Consider the following 20975-nt stretch of genomic DNA (forward strand, 5'->3'; position numbering starts at 1 on the left):
CGGGAACGTGCGTTTATGATAGCTATGAAGATGTCTAGAAACCATGGTTTTTGCCGGACGAGTAATCACGTGAACCATCGTGGAAAACGGACATCGAAGCCCGGATCCCTGTGGCTGATGACCATTGACCGCCGTGAATGCTGAAGTCGTGAAGGACCGTAGAGAGTACTGCATTTCCCCATGTTCATGGTTACTTTACATAGGTGGTGACCCACTAACACTGATATGCATAATACAGAGCAGTGGTCTCCATTTCGCACTCCTTCCACGTGTCACGTTCGTACCACCACCAAACGCCATAAAGTCATCTCTTGCCTTCGTCACATCTGCGTCGCCCTCGCCCACCCGTGTGCACGATCTGGCGCTCCGCGGGCTAACCAAGCACTATCATCCGCTGTAACGGTGCGTGCCGCCGCAGTCTGCTCTTCGGTGATGGAGGAGTCGGTGGTGGACGCGGCGTCGCTGCCGCGCTGGCAGGAGCTGGCGCCCTCTCGGCCCTCCGTGGAGCGCTACTCGGCGCCGCGCCACGAAAGCAGCCCCTTTCCCTGCCGGCCCGACATCAACCAGGTGGTGGCTGTCTGGTGAGTCGACGCGGACGACGTCCGGCGGCCAACAGACAAACAAACATGTCTCCCCTTTGAACCATACGACGCCGGAAACGCGTGGCAATGACCGTGCCGCTGCCGGCAGGCCTCGCAGCTGTGTGTACATAAAGCACCCCGATCCCAAAAATGGCCCAGATTTTTTTGCGATTTTTTTCACCGCGAGACCCTTGCTACGGATCCTGACACGCGCCTGGATGCCAAACGTTCAGCTCGATCCTCGTAAGAGCTCTTAGGGGCCCCGGTCCGACCCTCGGGGGAGTCCTCAGAAGCCCAGTCCGACCCCCGCGGAAGCCCTCAGGAACCCAGCCTTCGGAGGACCTCCGGAGGAGCCCCGTGAGGACCCCAGCCCGACCCCCGGAGGAGCCCTCAGGAGCCCAGTCGACCCCCGTAGGAGCCCCCAGGAGCCCAGCCCGACCCCCACAGGAGCCCCCTGAGGACCCAGCTCGACCCCCGTAGGAGCCCTCAGGAGCCCAGCCCGACCTCCGGAGGAGCCCCCAGGAGCCCAGCCCGACCCCCGTGGAAGCCTGGACACCGATCCGTTGGGGTAGGAGCGCCTAGAAACCGACCGGTATCCCCAGCTCGGTGTTCGGTATCCAGACGCCGGCGCCCGCCCGTCTGACGGAGCGTGTGCCGCGTGCCGCAGGTACGGCCGCCTGTGCCAGCTGAACACCTCGTGCGTGGTGGTGTCGTCCGACGAGCGGGACAGCGGCGCCAGTCCGGTGTGTCGCCACCTGATGGAGCGGGCCGGTCCCGAGATGGCCGCGGAGCTGCGGCGCTCACGAACCCGTCAGTGTGCGCAGCGCGACAGGCATGCGCAACTCAACAATTATACACAACACAACAAACGGCAGAATACACGAACCCGCCAGTATGCACAGCACGCCCGTCATACTCAACATAGCAATTAGACACAACACAACAAACGGCAGTATACACGAACCCGCCAGTATGCACAGCACGACAGTCATACGCAACACAACAATAAGACACAACACAACAAACGTCAGTATACACGAACCCGTCAGTATGCACAGAACGACAGTCATACGCAACACAACAATTAGACACAACACAACAAACGTCAGTGTACACGAACCTGTCGGTATACACAGCACAACAGTCATACACAACACAATTAGACACAACACAACAAATATACACAACACAACAACTACACGATACAAAACATATGCGCAATGTGGCTACGCGATACAACAACTATGCACAAGAAAACAACTTTACACCGCACAACAACTATACAATATAGCAACTATTCACCGCACAACAGCTACACAATACAAACTAAAACATGACTCAACTACACAATATAACATATAAACACAACTTAACTACACCGTAGAATAACTATACACTACGCGACAACTACGTATTACAACAACCATACACAACACAACAAATAAGGTTTCATTTGTTGTATTTCAATGCATTTTTATTTGTTTTGCGTGGTGGCTGGCGCGAGTTTTCAACTATGTGTCCGATGCAAGGTTTTTAGTCAAATGATGTTTTGACGCTTTTACATGAAATTCGGTCTTTCGCGTTTGTTGCTGAAGTGGTATTGGGTCGGGAGTTCTCGCTAAGCAAAGGTTGCAGCGTAGATAAAAGCGCCACCGCCGGAACCGTACTAGCTTTAGTGCCATTTTGCCCAGACATGTTTGCGAAATGGTCCTGGGGTCTTTAATGAGCCGCACAATGGCACGAAACGGCCGCCAGCAAAGCAGGTTACATAGCCGGTAGCATGGCTTAAGTCCAGCGACGGCACCGGTCGGTAGAGGCGCGTCAGCCTAAGACATGTGCTTCGCAGCCCAAAAAAGATCCCAGGATCTGATCCCAAGATCGTATTACCATAAACCCCCAATGAACCCTTGGCCTACCCGTGGGATCCGCGCAATCCACGCAGAGCACATGGCTGGCAGGCAGCCTGGCTGCAGCTGTCGACGGATGTAACTAGAGCAGGCACTGTTTACCGTACTGTTTGTATACTGTTGCGGTGTCGGTCACTGTGGCAGAGTCAGTGATTAGCGCCGGGCCAGGCAGCAAAACACATAGACCGCCCAGCTTCACTAACCATCGGAGGCGAGCGGCCGTTTGTCTGCTCGGCCCAGTTTTACGGTTAACATCAGTGACAGCGCAAACAAGTCTGCCTCGCCGGGGTCGTTACGTCCTGAACTTCGCTTGCGCGATGGGTCTTGCGACCGAGACCGGGTGTCGCACTGCAGCTGCTGCTCAGTGCTGCCTGCCGTTTCAGGGCGAGATGACAACAAAATGTGGTGGCACTGGCTAGAGTCGACTCAAAAGATGATTCTAAAAATCGCTTCTGATTGCCACCACGATTGTCTTCCTGAGTTTGGCCGCTTGTTGCCGCTATTTCACCGCACTGCCGCGTTCGAACAAACCAGCGTAGTCTTTATCCAACCGCACTGTGACAAGTGACCTGACCTGACCTGACCTGACCTGACCTTACTTGACCTTACTCAAACCCGCCAGGCCTGCCGACGGGCGAGGCCCGGCTGACCAAGGGCTACAACCTGCCGGCCCGCTTCGTCATCCACACGTCCACGCCGCGCTACAACCGACGCTACAGGACGGCCGCCGAGAGCACTCTTCACGCTTGCTATAGGTGAGCCGGCGCCGGCGGCTGACACAGCGTCGGGAGGCGCCGGCACGAGCCGCAGCACGAGCACCGCGTCAGATTCCCGCAAGCCAAGCCGGAAGACGGCATGCTTGCGCGGTCTCGCCGGCTCAGAGGATGAACGCTGGTCTTGTTTGGAGGATGTGCGCGGTGTTTGTCTTTAGAGTTCGTTGGTGTGAGGCGATGTTCGTTACTTGCGGTATTTTCTGATGTTTTTTGCCCGTATCTCGTCAGTGTGCGCGAGTTTGCTTGCGTGCGCGATGTTATAGATGGCGCTAGCGACATTTATGTTTGGTGCACCATGTGTTGTCTGCCCTTGTATTTTGTTGTCGGCGTCTGTAGTTGTGGTGCCGGACAATTATTGGCTTTTAGCTTCTGTGCCTTCCACCCATTATGTCGATATGTTCCATGATAATGGATCTGTAAGCTGGTAATGATTTGCCCTTGGCTACTTTTCTGTGGCGCCGTTTTCGATGAGCATTTCCTGTTGACAGTGACACTGGAAAACCCGTAATTTGACAAATGTATCTGTGATCAGACAGCGCACTTCTTACGTAATCCCTGCATGCGACAATCATCATATGCCAATTAATGAACACTGACAAAGGCTAAGATGACCCCGCCTGTCGAGCGCCCCTAAACCAAAATATCACCATCGGCATGCACACTCCCTTGTTTCATGCACAGCAAGTCGCACACTGGCATTGTGTTGTTGCTTGGTTCCCTGCCTAAACATACATTCTGTATGCGTCTGCGTATCTGTGGGTACTGTCTCTGTTGGCCTGTGCTCTGTGCCCCCTCGCTTCCGTCCGTTCGCCGTGCGTCCGTGCCGCTCTTCTGCCCGTCCGCTGTGCGTCCGTGGCGCTCCTCCGTCCGTATGTCTGTGTCGCTCCTCAGTCCGTCCGCCGTGCGTCTGTGTCACTCCTCCGTTCGCCGTGCGTCTGTGTCGCTCATCCGTCCGTCCGCCGTGCGTTTGCCTCACTTCCCCGTCCGCCGTGCGCCTGTGTCGCTCCTCCGTCCGCCGTGCGTTTGTGCCGCTTCCCCGTCCGCTGTGCGTCTGTGGCGCTCCTCCGTCCGTATCTCTGTGTCGCTCCTCAGTCCGTCCGTCGTGCGTCTGTGTCACTCCTCCGTTCGCCGTGCGTTTATGTCGCTTCCCCGTCCGCCGTGCGTCTGTGTCGCTCCTCCGTCCGCCGTGCGTCTGTGTCGCTCCTCCGTTCGCCGTCGGCGTCGGCTCGCCGCCGCCGCGCCGGCATCGATCCCGCCCGGCGGCCGCACGATGACGTAAGGTCGCGCGGTTCCCGTGTCGATTATCCACCGGCGGGGGGCGGCTCCGGTCCGCGGCACCCGGCCCGCCCGACGGCCACGCTCCTCGGTGGCGGCGGCCCGGCCGGCGGACGCGTTCGGCGGCGCCCGTGCCGCGCGGACGGCGTGGCGTCGGCGGACGCGGTGTACCGGCGCTGAGCCGCTGCGGCGTGGTCGGCCGACGCGGAGTGTCTGTGCTCCCTGCTCGCGAGGTCTGGTGCGGCAGCTGCTGTGACGCTTTCAGCGGACGCCTGCGTGAGTTGCTGTGGTCTTCAGCGGTGCTGTCTTGTCAGCCGAAACGTATCCGTGCTCCTGTTCTGTGCCAAGGATGTGCTACGTCCGTAGTACTACCGAGTGACGGTGTAACACTTTCGGCCTGTGCGGGCTCCTGCGCTCTGCACCCACTGTCGTACGATCGACCGAGGCAGGCCCGTGTTGTCGTGTTCCGTCAGGCGGGTGGTGCAGTGGGGAACCTCCGCCAGGCGCCCCGCATGCGTGTGCGTGTGAATTCCGTTTGGCTGCGTCGGCCTTGCCTTGTTTGTTTCAGTGAGAGCGGTCGCTAACGTAGCTCCACCGGCTAGCGCGCCTGTGCGGTGCCGTGCTCAGTTGTGGACAGCCTGATTGGCAGCAATATAGGCGCGTGCTGGGTTTGCTCAGGTAGCATTGATACTTAGCGGTAGAATAACAAGTTTTCGAACGCGGGGGTGTGGGTTCGAGTCTTGCCGCGAGCTGTGTTGTGACGCTCTCCGCCGGAATCGGCGTGACGCGGATCGTGACGCGCATTGCCTCAGTTCTTAAACCCGTCACAGCACAGCCTCCTGTGACGCGTGTTCAAGTGTGCTGCCACAGAGCGCCGCGGATGCCGCACTGCTGTCGACTCATCCCCGTACAGGCTGCCTTGTTCTGCATTTCTGGGAGCTGGTGGAGCGAGCAGACTTAGAGGGCACCGGCGGCGGTCTCGCGTGTCGTCCGTACGCTGCTGGGTGCCCGCGAGGCGTACTTGTGCCTGGCCCCGCTCTTGTTGAATCGATCCCGACCGCGATTCGCAACGCATTAGGGTGATCCAAACGCTGATTAAGAAGAGCACAGCGGAATTTGGCATTAAGTTTGAGTTTGGTTCAGTAGATCTGATTCGAATCTGGTTTTTCCGATAAAGTTATTTACATTCAGTTAACGCGAAAGTGGTGCTATTTACTTTATATATATATATATATATATATATATATATATATATATATATATATATATATGCAAGGTCCGTCCGAAAAAAGAATATCGGCTGTTATGTTTCCGTTCCAGTTGCCTCATCCTTTGGTTCAACTCTGACTCCGCTGTGCCCATATTGCTGAGGAATCGTATTCTGACTGAGCGAAATTCAGTGTCTGAGCCCATCAAACCACACTGTGATTCGAGCTCAAGCCCGCACGGAGGTAGCAAAGGACGTTGGAGCTGTGGTACACTAGCCAGGGGGGGGGAGGGCTGCAGCCAGTGCGGTCCTGTCTCCTGACCGTCGTGCCTGTGCTCTCTTCCTCCCTTCCCAAGGGAGTTGCCACGACCTGCGCAGCTGTGTTGTCTCAGTCGTGTGTCCGTGCTCCTCTCCGCCAGGGGAGGTCCGCAGCCTACGCAGCTCTGTCTCCGGACCCGCCCAAGTGCGCAGCTCTGTCTCCTGACTCGCCCAAGTGCGCAGCTCTGACTCCTGACTCGCTAACCTGCGCAGCTCTGTCTCCTGGCCCGCTGGTCTGCGCGGCGCGGACTCCCGACTCGCCCGCCCGCGCAGCTCTGTCTGCTGACCCGCCCGCCCGCGCAGCTCTGTCTCCTGGCCTGCCCGCCCGCGCAACTCTGTCTCCTGACCTGCCCTCCCGCGCAGCCCTGTCTCCAGACCCGTCCGCCCGTGCAGCTCTGTCTCCTGACCCGTCCGCCCGCGCAGCTCTGTCTCCTAACCCGTCCGCCCGCGCAGCTCTGTCTCCTGTCCCGCCCGTCTGCGCAGCTCTGTCTCCTAACCCGCCCGCCCGCGCTCTCCTCCAGGGAGGTGCTGCAGCTGGTGAATGAGCGCCGCCTGGCCAGCGTTGCGCTGCCCTGCCTGCACTCGGCCCGGCGCGAGTTCCCGCCCGACGCCGGCGCGCACATCGCCCTCCGTGAGTCGCAGCGCCACGTGCTGGCTCGTGCCGCGCGGCCACCCACGTGCCGACACACGACACGGGTATCGGGCGGTGTGCATGCTACGCGTGGCCGTCATATGGCGGTGACTTTTTAGGAGCCTGATGCACCGGTGCACGCTTGGGTTCCCGGAGACCGCCGACTGCCGTGTGCGGAAGTATTTGTCGCGGTTGCGTCGAATTTGTATCAGAACTGACGCGATTTTAGTACGCTGGTGATCTGCCAGAATCGTAATTCGGCTTGCGTTGCAGGTGGTAGTGCAATGCCATTATCAGTTTCCTTTTGGGGTCTAAGTGTAAGTCCCCTAGCTACGAACATTTAAAATCGCATGATTACATGGCAGACATGGCAGCGAGAATATGCAAAACGTAGCTTAGCGAATGTCACCACGAAATCTGTCGTCGTCATGGCTGTCGTTGCTAAGGGTACCAGCGTGTTGCATGCGTTTCACCAACGACTGTGGGATCGTTAACCATAGGCGACGGTACCGTTAGAGTGTTGTTTGTCACACTGGGGATTTTTCGATGTCACGCAATCAACAGGCCGGGCCATAGAAGCCGTTCCGTAGTTCCGACCACTTTGGGGGCATAACCATTCTCCACAGAGTCGTGTTTCCCAGACACTGAAAGCCGACGCCTTTCCATGCCTGCAGCCAATTGTTTTTAGAATGTAATTGAATTTCTCGCCGCTCATACGGGAGCCCTCCCCGACGTACACGACTGTCGCCGGCCTCCGCGCCGAGCGCGGCGCTCAACTGCGGCTCTCTCGGCAGTCCCTGAGAGCTGACACGACTCCGTAGTACCGCCCGCTGCGAGGGAACTCGGGTGTGGGGAGGGAGGGGGCAGTTCTCCGAGAAAACCGAGCGTGGTGGTCGGAGCCGCTGATCCGTGAAGCCCCGCGGGCCGCCGCCGGGAAGCTGTGTGACGGCGGCCCTCGCTGTCACCTCCGCCGACCGCGGTGTCCGCGCTCCGAGACGACGGCAGGCTTCCGACTCCGTGACCTCGTGACCTGCGATGACCTGACCTGAGACCCTATGACTTTCGATGGCCTAACCTGTGGCCTTATGACCTGCGACCTCATGGCGTACGATGACCTGACCTGCGACCTTATGGCCTGTGATGACCTAACCTGTGGCCTTATGACCTGCGACCTCGTGACCTGCGATGACCTGACCTGCGATCTTATGACCTGCGATGGCCTAATCTGTGGCCTTCTGACCTGCGACCTCATGACACACGATGACCTGACCTGCGACCTTATTACCTGCGATGACCTTACCTGCGGCCTTATGACCTGCGACCTCATGACCTGCGACCTCATGGCCTGCGACCCGGGGCGGCGCTCCATGTTGGGCTGCGACATGTCGGTGGGTTGTGACCAGCGAGCTCGTGGTGCCCTGTTGTGTTCGCTTCTGTAGTATCTCATCGTGTTCTGTGTGTTGCTGGGAAGCCTGATGCGGTGTTTGTTGCGAAACCGCGGTGTTCGTGTGTGGTTCGTTACCGTTTCAGCATGCGGGTCAGATGTTCCTTGTGAGACCTGACCTGGTTGTTGCCGTGGTGATCCTCGTGATGCACTCCTTTGTGACCGTGCTCCCTGTCACCTCGATGTTTCGCCGCCGTGTGGCTGGAGCCCCCTGCTGCGACGGCCGCTCTCGTCCTCCTGTCGCGAGCCCTGCCCCCGTACGTCGGCTGCTGGAGCCTCCCACGTGTGCTCCCCTGTCGCCGCCGCCGCTGGTGGTGGCCGCGCCTGTCCGTCGTGCGGCAGTGAGTGGGCCCGACTAGGCAGTAGCCTGCGGTGCCGCCGGCGAAGACCGAGGGGCCGGTCGGGTCACTGACAGTCAGTTACTGACGCGGCTCGCTTCACTGTGGCCAGCGAGGCAGTATGGCTCGGTTTGGCCCACAGACACTGAAGCGTTTAAATGGATAGAAGTTGAGAGATTGTTCCGCGGTCTCTACTCATGGCGTTGGTGAGATACAGATCATGACGGCTCGTGATTTATGATTATGAATTACAAACGTTCTTTCAAATCTGCCCGTCCCAATAGCCCCACCGACTTACAGCCTCAGCAGCTGAGTGAGTCGTTAAGTCTGAATGACAATGACCAGACACGGCTGAGACCGGTTCGCACTGGTCGAGTCTGACTCATGCTGGACTGTACTGTTCTCTGTCCCTGTGGACCTGGCGGATGTCCCTACCTCTCTTCCGACCTCACCTGGCGCTTGCTGATGTCGTGACCTGGGATGAGAGCCCGTCGTGACCTCCGACATCCGCTGACCCCTACTCTAACCTCTAGCCCCTGCTCTAACCTCCTTGGGCCGCTGCTCTGACCTCCTCTAACCTCTGGTCCCTGCTCTAACCTCCTTTGGCCCCTGCTCTAACCTCCTCTGGCCCTTCCTCTAACCTCCTCTGACCCCTGCTCTAGCCTCTGACCCCTGCTCTAGCCTCTGGCCCTTGCTCGAACCTCCTCTGACCCCTACTCTAACCTCCTCTGGCCTCTGCTCGAACCTCCGCTGAATCCCGCCCTAACCTCCGCGGAGCCCCACTCTGACCTCCTCTGACCCCTTGTTTTTACCTCCTGTGACCCCTGCTCTAACCTTCTCTGGCCCCCGCTCCTACCTCCGTTGACCTCCGCTCTGAATTCCACCGACCCCAGCGCTAGCTTCCGCTGACCTCACTCTGACCTCCGCTGGTCCCCGCTCAAGCATCCGCTGACCCCTGGCCCCCCTCCCGCAGGTACGGTGCGGCGCTACCTGGAGCGCTTCGCCTGCGCCGACACCCTGGTCGTACTGGTGCCGGACGTCATGGACGCCGGCATATACGAGGTGCTGATGCCGCTGTACTTCCCGCGGAGCCCCGAGGAGCAGCAGTACGCCAGGTTCCAGCTGCCGGTGAGGAGCGCTCAGGCGCGCCGGGGGCGATGCGGGAGGGATGGGCGCGCCGCCCACGGTTTCAGGGCTCGTGTGTTTGTATGAAGGCATGAACGAGCCAGATCGTGACGTCATAGTGTCTTCAGGGCTCCAGTGCGGTGTCGGAGTGGTAGGGCTAAGTGGGGAAGACTGATCCCATCGCTAAGCAAACAAATAATTTCGCAAATGGGCCGGCGTCTGTTTTTTTTTTGGGGGGGGGGGGCGGTAAGAGCAGTTACCTGCGCTGTGAAAGCACCATAATTGGTTCCTGAGGTTTCTCGGCTCCTTTCAAGACATTCCTGCTGTTTAGTTGTACCTGTTACTGTGTCTTGTTACGGCCCTCTAGAAGCTACACAAGACTGATTCGGGTTTGCTATTAAAGAGACCATTTCCTTGATATGATAATGCGATGCAGGTAACCTTGTAAGTTGGTACTGATTATATTAGGTGTGTTTTGAGGATGTGGCGACAGTGAGTTATGCCCGCTAGATATGTTTCCTTGCAAAGACCATAGCAGCTGTGCTGATTACCAAACGTGAGCGCGCTGAACCCTCTTTAACATCTGTTGAGTGACGTCTGTTGAGTAGTGCCCTTATGCATACGGTCCATGCAGGGCCATGAAATGAACACGTGAGGGGGGTATTTGCCATCGGTGTGTGACACAGTTCTCTTCCTATACACCAAGTCCTCTGCAAGACCACGCAATGCCGCGCACGCCTGAGCGCGAGCATGAGCACGTAGGCGGTTATTTTGATTAGTGAGCGGTGCAGGTGTGATTGATCGAAATCATACTAGACCCCTACGTTCTGAGCAGAGCACTCGCAGCACGCACGCGAAAAAAATGCGCAACAACGCGCATCTTTGGACGGCTCGCGAACCTCACGTAGCGGCACTACTTCAAGCTAGGCATGATCGACTTTTACGGCACGATCTACAGCGGCCGACGACTCGAATAACCCTCCCGCGATGAGCGAGGCCGCCCGGCCTAGCGACAGCGGCGGCGGGGCGGGGCAAAGGTCAAGGTCACCGGGTGCGGCTGGGTCGACGCCTACCCGCCCGGCGCTCCTGGTCCCGGGTTATTTCAGGAATAGCTGTTCCATGAGTGCCCACGGGCGGCGAGAAATTCCCAGGACAAATTCACGGCGACGGGGCTGTCACGAGGGATGGCGTCTTAGTCCAGGTTCCTAATAGCGACTTTAAGTGCCAGTGGTGTAAGTGGTGTCTAATAAGTTTCACTACTAAGTGGTGTCTGTACCGCATGTCCGTAAGTTATTGATGCTTCATGTGATATTGGTGTGATGCTGGCGTATGTCGAAAAAGGCGTGGCGTACACATGGTAAGATCCATGCCCTCCTTCTCCATATTTCACCTTTCTTAGCACCAGGCGTTCGCTCCATGTTGCAAGAATTCCGTGCAGTTTTGGCTTCATTGCGGCTCCCTATGCGATGCTATACTTCGAATATGTGGTAGTGATACTTCAAATGTGGCCCCGTAGTGATACTTCAAATATGACCGGGGTTTTGGAAAAGCGGTTGTCGTCTTGTACGGGACACAAAGTAAGTGTGGGAAGTTTCTTTGCTATACCGAACCCTCGTGCCGAACTGGTGACGTGCCCTAAGATGTGACGTCACAGGCCGATGGTCCTCCGCCGGCTTTGTGACTTCACTAACATGTGTTCTGTGTTTGAGAAAAGAACGCCGCGTAAGGCAGCAAATGCCACGTAGGCGCATCGTGCTCCCCATTGTGAAGCACATCGAGTACTGGCAGCTTATTCGTCGTTTTGGTAGTGCGACGTCAAAGGTGTTAATTCAGAACTGAGATGGATATGTTTCAGTGAATCGTTCCCAAACCCCAAAACGCTGACCCTGTAAGGATTCGATAAATACGCAAACGATGTTTAGTTACGACTGACAGACGTGAACCTAACCCGCTGAAAAAACACCCTGTGAATTCGTAATTAATGTCGAAACATTTGCTTCACTCTTCTCCTCCACTTGATGTGCTGCACATCTGTCGTCGCCATTTTAGACCGTAATTGAAAGGCTCAGCCATTTGACCGCGGTCAGTGTGACGGTGGGCGGGCGTTGCTCGCCATGCCGCCGGTCCTACTGCGAAGGCCTGGTCGGACAGCCGCCCCGTGCCGGTCTCAAAAATCGGTCCGCCGGATCTGTGGATCGATGGAGCCGATCCGCCGCCGGCCCGGTCGATCCGGCCGCTGCCGTCGGATCGACCGGGCCAGCAGCCGCCGAAAACGTCTGGTGGCTCCTGGGGACGGGGGAGGGGGCGGGGGAAGGGCGCAGACGGCGCCGTCCCGTGGTGGGTACTGGAGAGAGGCCTCCTAGCGCGCGTGTGCAGGCTCCCGGACAGATGCGGTGTTGGTGGTCGGTGCGGACGTCAGCGAAGTTCTCACAGTGGTCGTGGTCCGCGTGCAGCGCGTGTGACGTTCGTGACGTGTCGCCGATAACCGGGGTATACTGGCGGCACGCTCGGCGCATTCATCAAATGAGGGGTCGTTCATAAATGACGTTATGCAGTTTGGCCTATTTCCTCCTCCTCCCTGGTTACACACTGATTGGGCTGGGCGAAAGCCCCCCCCCCCCCCCTCCCCTTGGTTGCGCTATGTTATACGCGCCCGGATGGCCGGTTGAATACCCTTCGCTCGTGGGGGGGGGAGGGGGGTCAATTAGCCCACGCCCTGAGGTCCCAAAAAAACTCTAAAAAATAAGGTGGCTAGAGACACCAAATTCAAAAGGTGGGTTGGCCTGCACGTGAACTCACTTGTGTCAAAATGTAAGGTACCTAGGTCGTAATTTCGGGGTCAGATAGGGTCAAACAAGGTCAAACTCCAGATTGGTGTCCAAAGTGCCCCCAGACCTCCTCACGCAACCGCCCATGAACCCAGATACCTGTTCCAGGCAAAAGGTTGATGGTGTTCAATTAAGACCAGTGGCCTTAGTATGTCATGGTGGCCAAAAACCTGCGAGATGGCTCCTATTTTGCCATTTCAATAAGGGTCAGGAATTACACTAGGCGGTAAAAACAAAATGTTGACCTGGGTCATTTAAGGTCAGTGACCTACTCTGACCCCCAGGAAGTCCATGGAACTTGTCTGTTGTTATCCGTGTCATTCATAAATTCGAATTGAGCACCCGAAACTGCCCCTTAAATTAGCTGTCGAGTTAAAACCACGTTAATTTTGACCATGTTCTGACCTCCATATCTGACTCTAGGTCAATGGAATTTGTTGTGATTATGCTATCAATTGGTTTGTTCCCCAAGAAGCGATTTCGGAGGTGCTTTGTTCAGTACTCCGTTGCCGTATCAGGTTGAACGATTCCCTAGAAATGACCTTCGCTGGCAGCCGCGGCCTGCCTTTGACCTGCCACAGGTCAGTGACCTTGCAACGTATATCTGATTTGATACCAAAAGATCTTATATTCTTATATCTGATATTTAATTTCGTGCGCAAAGTTTGGGGCGGCTACGCCGGGCTGTTCGGAAATCATTTTGGAAAAAAAAACATGGGGGCGGCGGTCGAATTGGCCCCCACCGAGTGCGTATTAAGTGTAGCATCATCTAAAGGTAGCATCCGTTTGTCCCCTTGTTTGGCTAAAGGTGCGAAACTAACACGGGTGGAATGTTTGTCATGAGAGGAAACCAAGGATATCCGGTTTGAAGGTTTTAAACTTTGTTTTGGACATTTGAACATTTGAACATTTTGAAAAATGGTATCATGATTTGATACCACACCTGAGCGTAAAGCTACGCTTGTGCAGACCCTCTCCCCTTCCTGTTTGGCTACGCTGCGCTTTGGTTACGCTCCATCCCCCTCGATGTTAAACGTTGCGTACGTAACAATAACACATATTATTGACGACCCCTAAGCTACCGACTAAGGCAACCCTGCTCATTATATTTGTTCTGCATGAATTCGCACGTCGCGAGCACGCAGCCAGACAGGCCCGGCTCCCAAGACCCCGTCTTGCTGCCCCCCCCCCTTCCGTGGGACCATCACGTTCGTGACGTGACCTGCGACGTCACATAGGACCAGGGCGGCGGAGCGGGCGCTCCGCCCGGCTCCAGCGCCGGAACACGTCCACGTTCGTGCCCCTGCCCAGAGTCGCGCCGCGTCCGAGGCGCACGGCCGCTGGACGAAACACACGGGAAAGGGCGAACATGTCGCCGCATACGTTATGCCGAAAATGCACCAGCGGTCCAAAGGCCCCATTGGCGTATACATCTGCCAAGCAGCAGCGGGGCGTTGGCTGAGATCGCTGTGTCGACATGGCTGCTGGTGCTGCTCCGCCTGTCCCGGCGGCGGTGCAGGGGTTTGTCGTCTCGCAGCGGGAGTGCAGGGCTCGGTCCCTGCGGGTTTGTAACGGGTCGGAACACGACAACCGGCGTGGAAGGTCGTGGCAAGGGTGCGTGTGACAGTCGTCTTGATAGTAAGTGCCACACACGTTTGGCAGACGAGACCCGCGTAAATGTTGACCCCGCTTTCTTTAAAGGGTATATCAAGTTAAACCCTCGCGATTCTCCATTCGTTGTGAACCCCTGTCAAGAATGATCAGAAGTGCTAGGGGCAAGCCGTGTTACAGCTGCGCGCTGTGATGCAGTCCTCTCACAAGGTTGTCATCCTGCAATGGTAGTCGCGACCTGTTTCCAGAGCTCGCCGAACGTCCCATCGGGCACCGATCCGTCGCCGCCAACATTTCTGTCGCCAAGAACATCAAAACAACGCATTCCCCATTCCCTCTCTTGGGATCACTCCACCGCAGTCGCTCAGGCGGAGTGACATCTTCGCGGCGGGGAGCAGGCGGATCAAAAGGCCGCTGGCCGCGCGCGTTCCCTGACCCGGTTGACCCCCGTCTCGCCGCCGTGCCCTGCTCCGCTCCAATCTCTCCGCCGGGCCGGCCGGCGCCCTGGACCTCTGACGTCACCAGATGCACCTGCGCGTCGCCACCACCGCCGGCGGGCGTTATCGGCGCCTGCCGGCCGAGCGCAGTCCGCTCGCGGTGTCGGCGGCGTGAGGGCGGTGCGTCCGACGGCCCGGCACCGGCGGTGCTTGTGTTGCGACCTCGGCGCTGCGGCGGCGGCAGAGCAGGTCCAGAGCAGGTCAGTGGGTCCGGCGGCGGCCGGAGGCGGGCTCTTGGCGGTGCGGCGTCGGCGCTGAGGGCAGCGGTCTTGTGTGGGGACGGGATTGGACCGGAGCCAGGGGCGGGGGCTGGTCGGAGTGCTGACGTAGCTTCTTTTGGCGGCGGCGGCGGCGGCGGCGGCCGATGGACGACGCGGCTCGGCCGCCTCCCGCCGTGGGACGGTGTCGGCGGCGCGGACGCCGTGTCAGCTGACAGTTGTCAATTGACAACCGACGGGACACAGGGGTGCCACTGGTGACACCCAACCACCGCTGGTGTCATCCGATGGCGGCTCACTGACGCGACCGTCAACACGGCGGCCGCCGCCCTGGCCAGTTGGCCTAGCTCGCGCGTCCGCTCGCTGTCCGGCTGGGGCGGGGGCCGGCGGTCACCTGCCTCCCGCTGCCCGACGGGTCGGCGGCGCCGCTGTGGCGAGGCCAGGGCGGCGGCCGACTGGCAACTCTGCGCGGCTCGCACCGCTGCGGCAAGCCCCACACCGCTGCCCACGCCGCCCCGTGCAGAGTCGTCAGCGCCGCTTTCCGGACAAACGGCACGGCCGGCAGCGGCGCAGCCGCCGGCCCCAGCCTTGCCGCAGCCCGGCCGGCCGCTTCCTGTTCGTGACGGCGTCTGGGGGTGCCGGATGTCCTGTGTAGGCCGTCACCGCGCGGCCACGCCTCGCTTGTTGACACTGGCGGCGATCGGCGCAGGACTCCGTCGGGTCGTGTAAGGTCGGCTGAAATACGCCGGCGGTAGTGTTCACGTCAGCTGGGTGCGATTCTCTTCAGGGGATCGGTCTGTCGAGTCCGCCAATCCGGTGCTCGAGTTAGTTACCAGGCTGTCGGCTTCAGGCTGGTGTCGACAACCCTCGTCTTGTCTTAATAGCTGCTGTCAGCTTAGTCTCCGGTTTCTCCTGTCGGCAATCTGGCCTCAGGTCTCTCCCGTCGGCAGTCTAGTCTCCAGTCTGCCCGGCCGACAGTCTGGTCCCAATGTTTCCTGTCGGTAGTCTGGTTTTCAGTCTCCTGGCGCCGGTATGGTCTCTTATAGTCTTATAGCTGTTTAGCTTTTAGTCTTTCCTTCAGCAGTCTAGCCTTCAGTCTCTTGTCTCCTGTCTCCTGTTGCCAGTCTGGTCTCTCCTGTTGGGCGATCTAGTCTTCCGTCTAGTCTCTCCTATAGGCAGTCTAGCCTCCAGTCTCCTGTCGTCAGACTAGGTTCTCCTGTCAGCAATTAATCCCCCAGCCTCCCCTGCCATCAGTTTAGTCTGTTCTGGTGCCAGTCAAGTCTCCAGTATCTCCCGCCGTCACTCCACACTCTTATCGTCACTCCGGACTGCTTTCCTCCGTCTAATTTCCGGTCCTCCCTGTCACCAGTCTGGTCTCCAGTCTCTCCCATCGGCGGTTCGGTCTCCCAGTCTCTCCGTCTACAGTCTAGTCTGCAGTCCTCGGCCAAACTTCCTCAGCACTTGCCGTTGACATCGCTGCCGACGCTTTGACCTCCGGCTTCTCCCGCCTTCTGTTGCCGGCCGTTCCGGCGGGCTCAGTGCGGCGCGGGCGCCGACAGCCGTGCAGTTAAAGCAGTCTAAGCGGTCAGTTGGAGCTGTCTGAGTCTAATCACCCCCTGAGGCCGAGCCCGTCCCTTGACCGGCCGGGGGTTGCTGGTGACTTCCGTGCGACGGCACAGGACTCGGGTCAGCTGACTGAGGCCCCACGTGACCGGCAGCGGCCTGCCGTCACGTGACCTGCTTCCGGACCGGCGACGCCGGGCGGCCAGAGCGACGGCACTGGCCGGCGCTGGTGGCCGGTGATGTGGCCGGCGGGCGCCGGGTGGCCAGAGCGACGACATTGGCCGGTGCTGGTGGCTGGCGGGCGTCCGGTGGCCAGAGCGACGGCACCGGTCGGCGCTGGTGGCCGGCGGGCGCCGGGTGCCACGGCCGCGATGGCGTGATTGACCGGTGTATGCCGAGCGGGGTCACTGAGCCCGCGTGCGCCGCCGTGCTGTGGGCAAACCACGCCAACATCGCCATGTTTTCATGGTGAGGTTGAGGGCGTGCTGGTCTGTCCGATGCCGTCCGTGACGCTGGGCTGTCCGGGCGGTACGTTCCGTGGTCCGGCGTGCGCTGCGCGCTACTCGGAACAACCGCAGAATCCGTGACGTGAACTCGTGGCCGCGTGGGCCCTTCGTGTCGGTCACAGGGGAGGGGGGGGGGGGGCGTGTGATTCTCAGCTGTCGTGATTGCGGTACCCGGTCGCGGTCCGTGCTGACCTGACCACTCCGGTCCGCGGTGTGCCGAGGAAACAGCGCCGGGGTGCGAGCACGGCGCGGACGCTGCCAAGCGCTGCCGCCAGGCCGAGCCAAGCCCGCCCACGGACGGAGTCCGGACGACGGAGGCGAGTCTCGGAGGTCGGTCATCGATCGACGCTGACTGGGCGGACGGCACCGGACGGGGGAGAGGCGGCCGCCTCCGCAGGTCATGTCTGTCGACTGGACGGACGGGACCGGGCGGGGGAGAGGCGGCCGCCGTCGCAGGTCATGTCTGTCGACTGGGCGGACGGCACCGGGTGGGGGGAGGCGGCCACCTTCGCAGGTCATGTCTGTCGACTGGACGGACGGGACCGAGTGGGGGGAGGCGGCCACCTTCGCAGGTCATGTCTGTCGACTGGGCGGACGGCACCGGGTGGGGGGAGGCGGCCACCTTCGCAGGTCATATCCGTCGCCGCGGCTCGCCCGCTGGCGACGGACGGGACGCATGCTGGGCGGGTTCAGGGACCAGGTTGCTTCGTACATCGGGGCACGTATTAGTTGGTAGCGGCACCCCTCCCCCCCCCACCCCCACCCTCCCTTCCTGTCGAATTTCGGCGCGTGTTAATATGCGTATGGATGGTCGGCGACCATTGCAAAATCGAGGTCGACACTTTCAAAAAGAGGACTGAAAGCATGCGGTGACGTTGAACGCCGAGGAATCAAATTTGTGCGTGTGTCGCGTGGTAGCTGCTCTTTGAGAGAAGCTTCATCCAGGCCGCAGCGCCAAACGCGGAACGCTGCCGACGCCACTGCCTGGCCTGGAGGTCCCCCACCGGGACGGACCGACGCCGCGCTGCGGCACCGGTGCTGAACGGCCGGGGCAGATCGTCGCCGCGTGGGATATGTATGCCAATCGATGACCTCGTGTGGTATGAGTTACGGCGCGGTGCTGTTGCGTGGCAGTGTCGTGAAGGCCGTTGTCAATTACTCGAGCTTATCGAACGGCGCGGCCCAGGTGGACCGGATTATCTTGGCCTCGGCGCTGCGATTGATCCCAATCGGCGTATTTACGCGAGTGCCTTCCGCTGCGTTTCTGCCGCGTGCGTTGAACTGGCATCGCCAACGTGGCGTGACGCGGTATGGATACTGGCAGCGGGCAGTGCGCCGCGCGAACCTGTACGTGCAGGCTGAGCCGGCCCGTCCGCTCGCCAGGCCTCCGCCGTTGGCGAGGCTTCCAGCCCCCACCCCCGCCCCACCCCTTCTCCGAGAGTTGTTCGCAGCCAGCTGCGGCGCCGCTCTTCGATTGCTGTCGTCTGAAGCAGACCCAGCCGCAGCGCGAGCTGGATCGGCAGGCTGGAGCCGATGCAGTGGTGGCCCGGTTTGTATCAGGTGAACCAGATACCAGGGTCGGGTTTTTGTGCGTCGATGTCTCGCGCCGCCTCGGCCGGTCTCAATAGAGCGAGCTGACCGCGCCGGTCAGCAGACGGCGATCCGCGGTCACCGGTCAGGGTCAGCTGGTAGCGGCGGTCAGTGGTCTGCTGGCGTGGTCATCCGCCGGTCAGTGGTCAGCTGGCGCGCGTCACCCGTTAATCAGTGGTCAGCTGGCGCGGTCACCCATCGGTCAGTGGGCAGCTGACGCGCGTCACCGTTGGTCAGTGGTCAGCTGGCGCTGTCAACCCGTCGGTCAGTGGTCAGCTGGCGCGGTCACCCATCGGTCAGTGGTCGCTGACCGCGTCACCCGTCGGTCAGTGGTCAAGCTGGCGCGCGTCACCCGTTATCAGTGGTCAGCTGGCGCGGTCACCCATCGGTCAGTGGTCAGCTGACGCGCGTCACCGTCGGTCAGTGGTCAGCTGGCGCTGTCACCCGTCGTCCGTGGTCAGCTGCGCGGTCACCATCGTCAGTGGTCGGCTGGCGCGGTCACCATCGGTTCAGTGGGCAGCTGACGCGCGTCACCCTGCACTGACGCGCGTCACCCGTTGGTCAGTGGTCAGCTGGCGCGGTCACCCTCGGTCAGTGGGCAGCTGACGCGCGTCACCCGTTGGTCAGAGGGCAGCTGACGCTCTACCGTTGGTCAGTGGTCAGCTGGCGCGGTCACCCGTCGGTCGGTGATCACCGAAGTTGGCTGCTCTCGGATTGGCGTCCGGGTTTTTCTTTGTTGGTGGTTTGTGAGCGTATTCCTTCACCGATTGTTCTCTCGTCGGCGCTTTCTAAGCGTATTCTATCACCTACTGTCCCGTTATGGACACTTTCTAAGCGTAGTCTATCACGGACTGTCCTTTTATTGACACTTTCTAAGCGTAGTCTATCACGGACTGTCCTTTTATTGACACTTTCTAAGCGTAGTCTATCACGGACTGTCCTTTTATTGACACTTTCTAAGCGTAGTCTATCACGGACTGTCCTTTTATTGGCACTTTCTAAGCGTAGTCTATCACGGACTGTCCTTTTATTGGCACTTTCTAAGCGTGGTCTGTCACCGACTGCCCTTTCATTGGCACTTTCTAAGCGCGGTTTATCACCGACTGTCCTTTCATTAGCACTTTCTAAGCGCGGTTTATCAACGACTGGTCATTCAATGGCGGTTTCTGAGCGGTGCCTCTCTGTCGAAGGCTTTCATTGGCTTAGCGAAGCCTTACCGGGCCAGAGCGCGCCGCCCCACACGGCCATCAACTTATCAGGACCGGCGCGCCGCGCTTGTGTCAGCACCGGTGCACCGTGCTCGTGTCAGGACCGGCGCACCGAGCTCGTGTCAGGACCGGCGCGCCGCGCTTGTGTCAGCACCGGCGCGCCGTGCTCGTGTCAGGACCGGCGCGCCGCGCTTGTGTCAGCACCGGTGCACCGTCCTCGTGTCAGGACCGGCGCACCGTGCTCGTGTCAGACGGTGGTAGTAGACCGGGCTACCCCACCCAGCTCTCGACTGAGTCTGACCCGCGGAGCCGTCATGTGCGGCCTAATAGCGTGCCGTCATCTCGGGGCGAGGTGTGGAACACGAGACCCGTCGTTGCGCACCGGCTGTTTTATTGCGCACGTCGCGCGCGCGCGCACTTCCCGCGGCTTCTCGCCGTTGTTTTCACGGGAGGGTCCGCATTCTGGCCGCTTTGTTCCACGCGCACGGATGACAAACACCGCCCGGTACTTGACGTCACACTATGGGGCCGCGGCGGCCGCGAGTGTGACGCGTGCGGCGGTGTGGCCGCTGCGACACCGATCGCCGCCGCGTGACGCCCAGCGGTCGCCGGTGCTGAGGGGATGCTGCGCCGGCGTGACTCGCGCGACAAGATGGCCGACGGACTGACGGCTCGCCTCTCCATGCGGCAGTCAGCTGGCGCTGCGGTCTCTGAGTCACGCGTTAGTCTGATGACACCTTCCGTGAAACACAAGTGAATAGATAAGTAGTTGGAAACAGATAGGCCGCCCGTAGATACGAATCGCCAATGTAGCGTTTATCCCATTGACAAAGGTGGGCAATTAAATATCAGTGGATCACATCAAATGCAGAGTATCATTGCTAATTGATAGCCTAAATGAAATATTAAGCACACTATAATAAAGAGACGTGATAGATCGCGCCGAAGCATACGTGCCCTCACAAAATATATGCCTCAACGCGCACCGAACGCAATAATGGTCGCACAAAGCGCCTATGTCCATTTGCCTGTAACGCATGACAGCGTCTTTCCCAGTATGACACTGGTCGCCACGTGCCACTCAGTATGGTATCTGCCTCTGCTGTTGCGGGCGCCAGCCGTGGGAGTGATAATGCACCACCCGCGGAGTTTACCTCCACGGACCGCCAGGGCGGCGGCCGCCGATGATCGCCGTCCGCCGCTTTCGTCACGGTGAAAACGGTGTGAACTGGCCTGCCTCGCTGTCAAAACAGGTGGACTTGATGGGTCTGCGATATTCCCAAGCGGTTCGGGCGCCCGTCCCCCGCCCCCCCCCCCCCGTCGGGTTTGCGGGTTTGCTTAAAGTGAGGGGTTTC

The 20975-nt window shown here is 59.4% G+C and overlaps 1 protein-coding gene across 1 annotated transcript in view; it reads left to right on the plus strand.

Annotated features, from left to right (window-relative positions):
- Positions 1-20975, plus strand: part of Gdap2 (ganglioside induced differentiation associated protein 2) — a 46941-nt gene that overhangs the window by 1931 nt on the left and 24035 nt on the right. Inside the window, exons 2-6 of the mRNA XM_037218282.1 lie at positions 419-581; positions 1249-1391; positions 3111-3243; positions 6583-6692; positions 9448-9602. Coding sequence (XP_037074177.1) covers positions 433-581; positions 1249-1391; positions 3111-3243; positions 6583-6692; positions 9448-9602 — 690 coding nt within the window. The 5' untranslated portion in view covers positions 419-432. The remainder of the gene's footprint in view (positions 1-418; positions 582-1248; positions 1392-3110; positions 3244-6582; positions 6693-9447; positions 9603-20975) is intronic.

The sequence above is a fragment of the Pollicipes pollicipes genome, unplaced genomic scaffold (assembly GCF_011947565.3).
Source record: "Pollicipes pollicipes isolate AB1234 unplaced genomic scaffold, Ppol_2.1 Scaffold_4219;HRSCAF=4965_pilon_pilon_pilon, whole genome shotgun sequence".
Taxonomy (NCBI): Eukaryota; Metazoa; Arthropoda; class Thecostraca; order Pollicipedomorpha; family Pollicipedidae; genus Pollicipes; species Pollicipes pollicipes.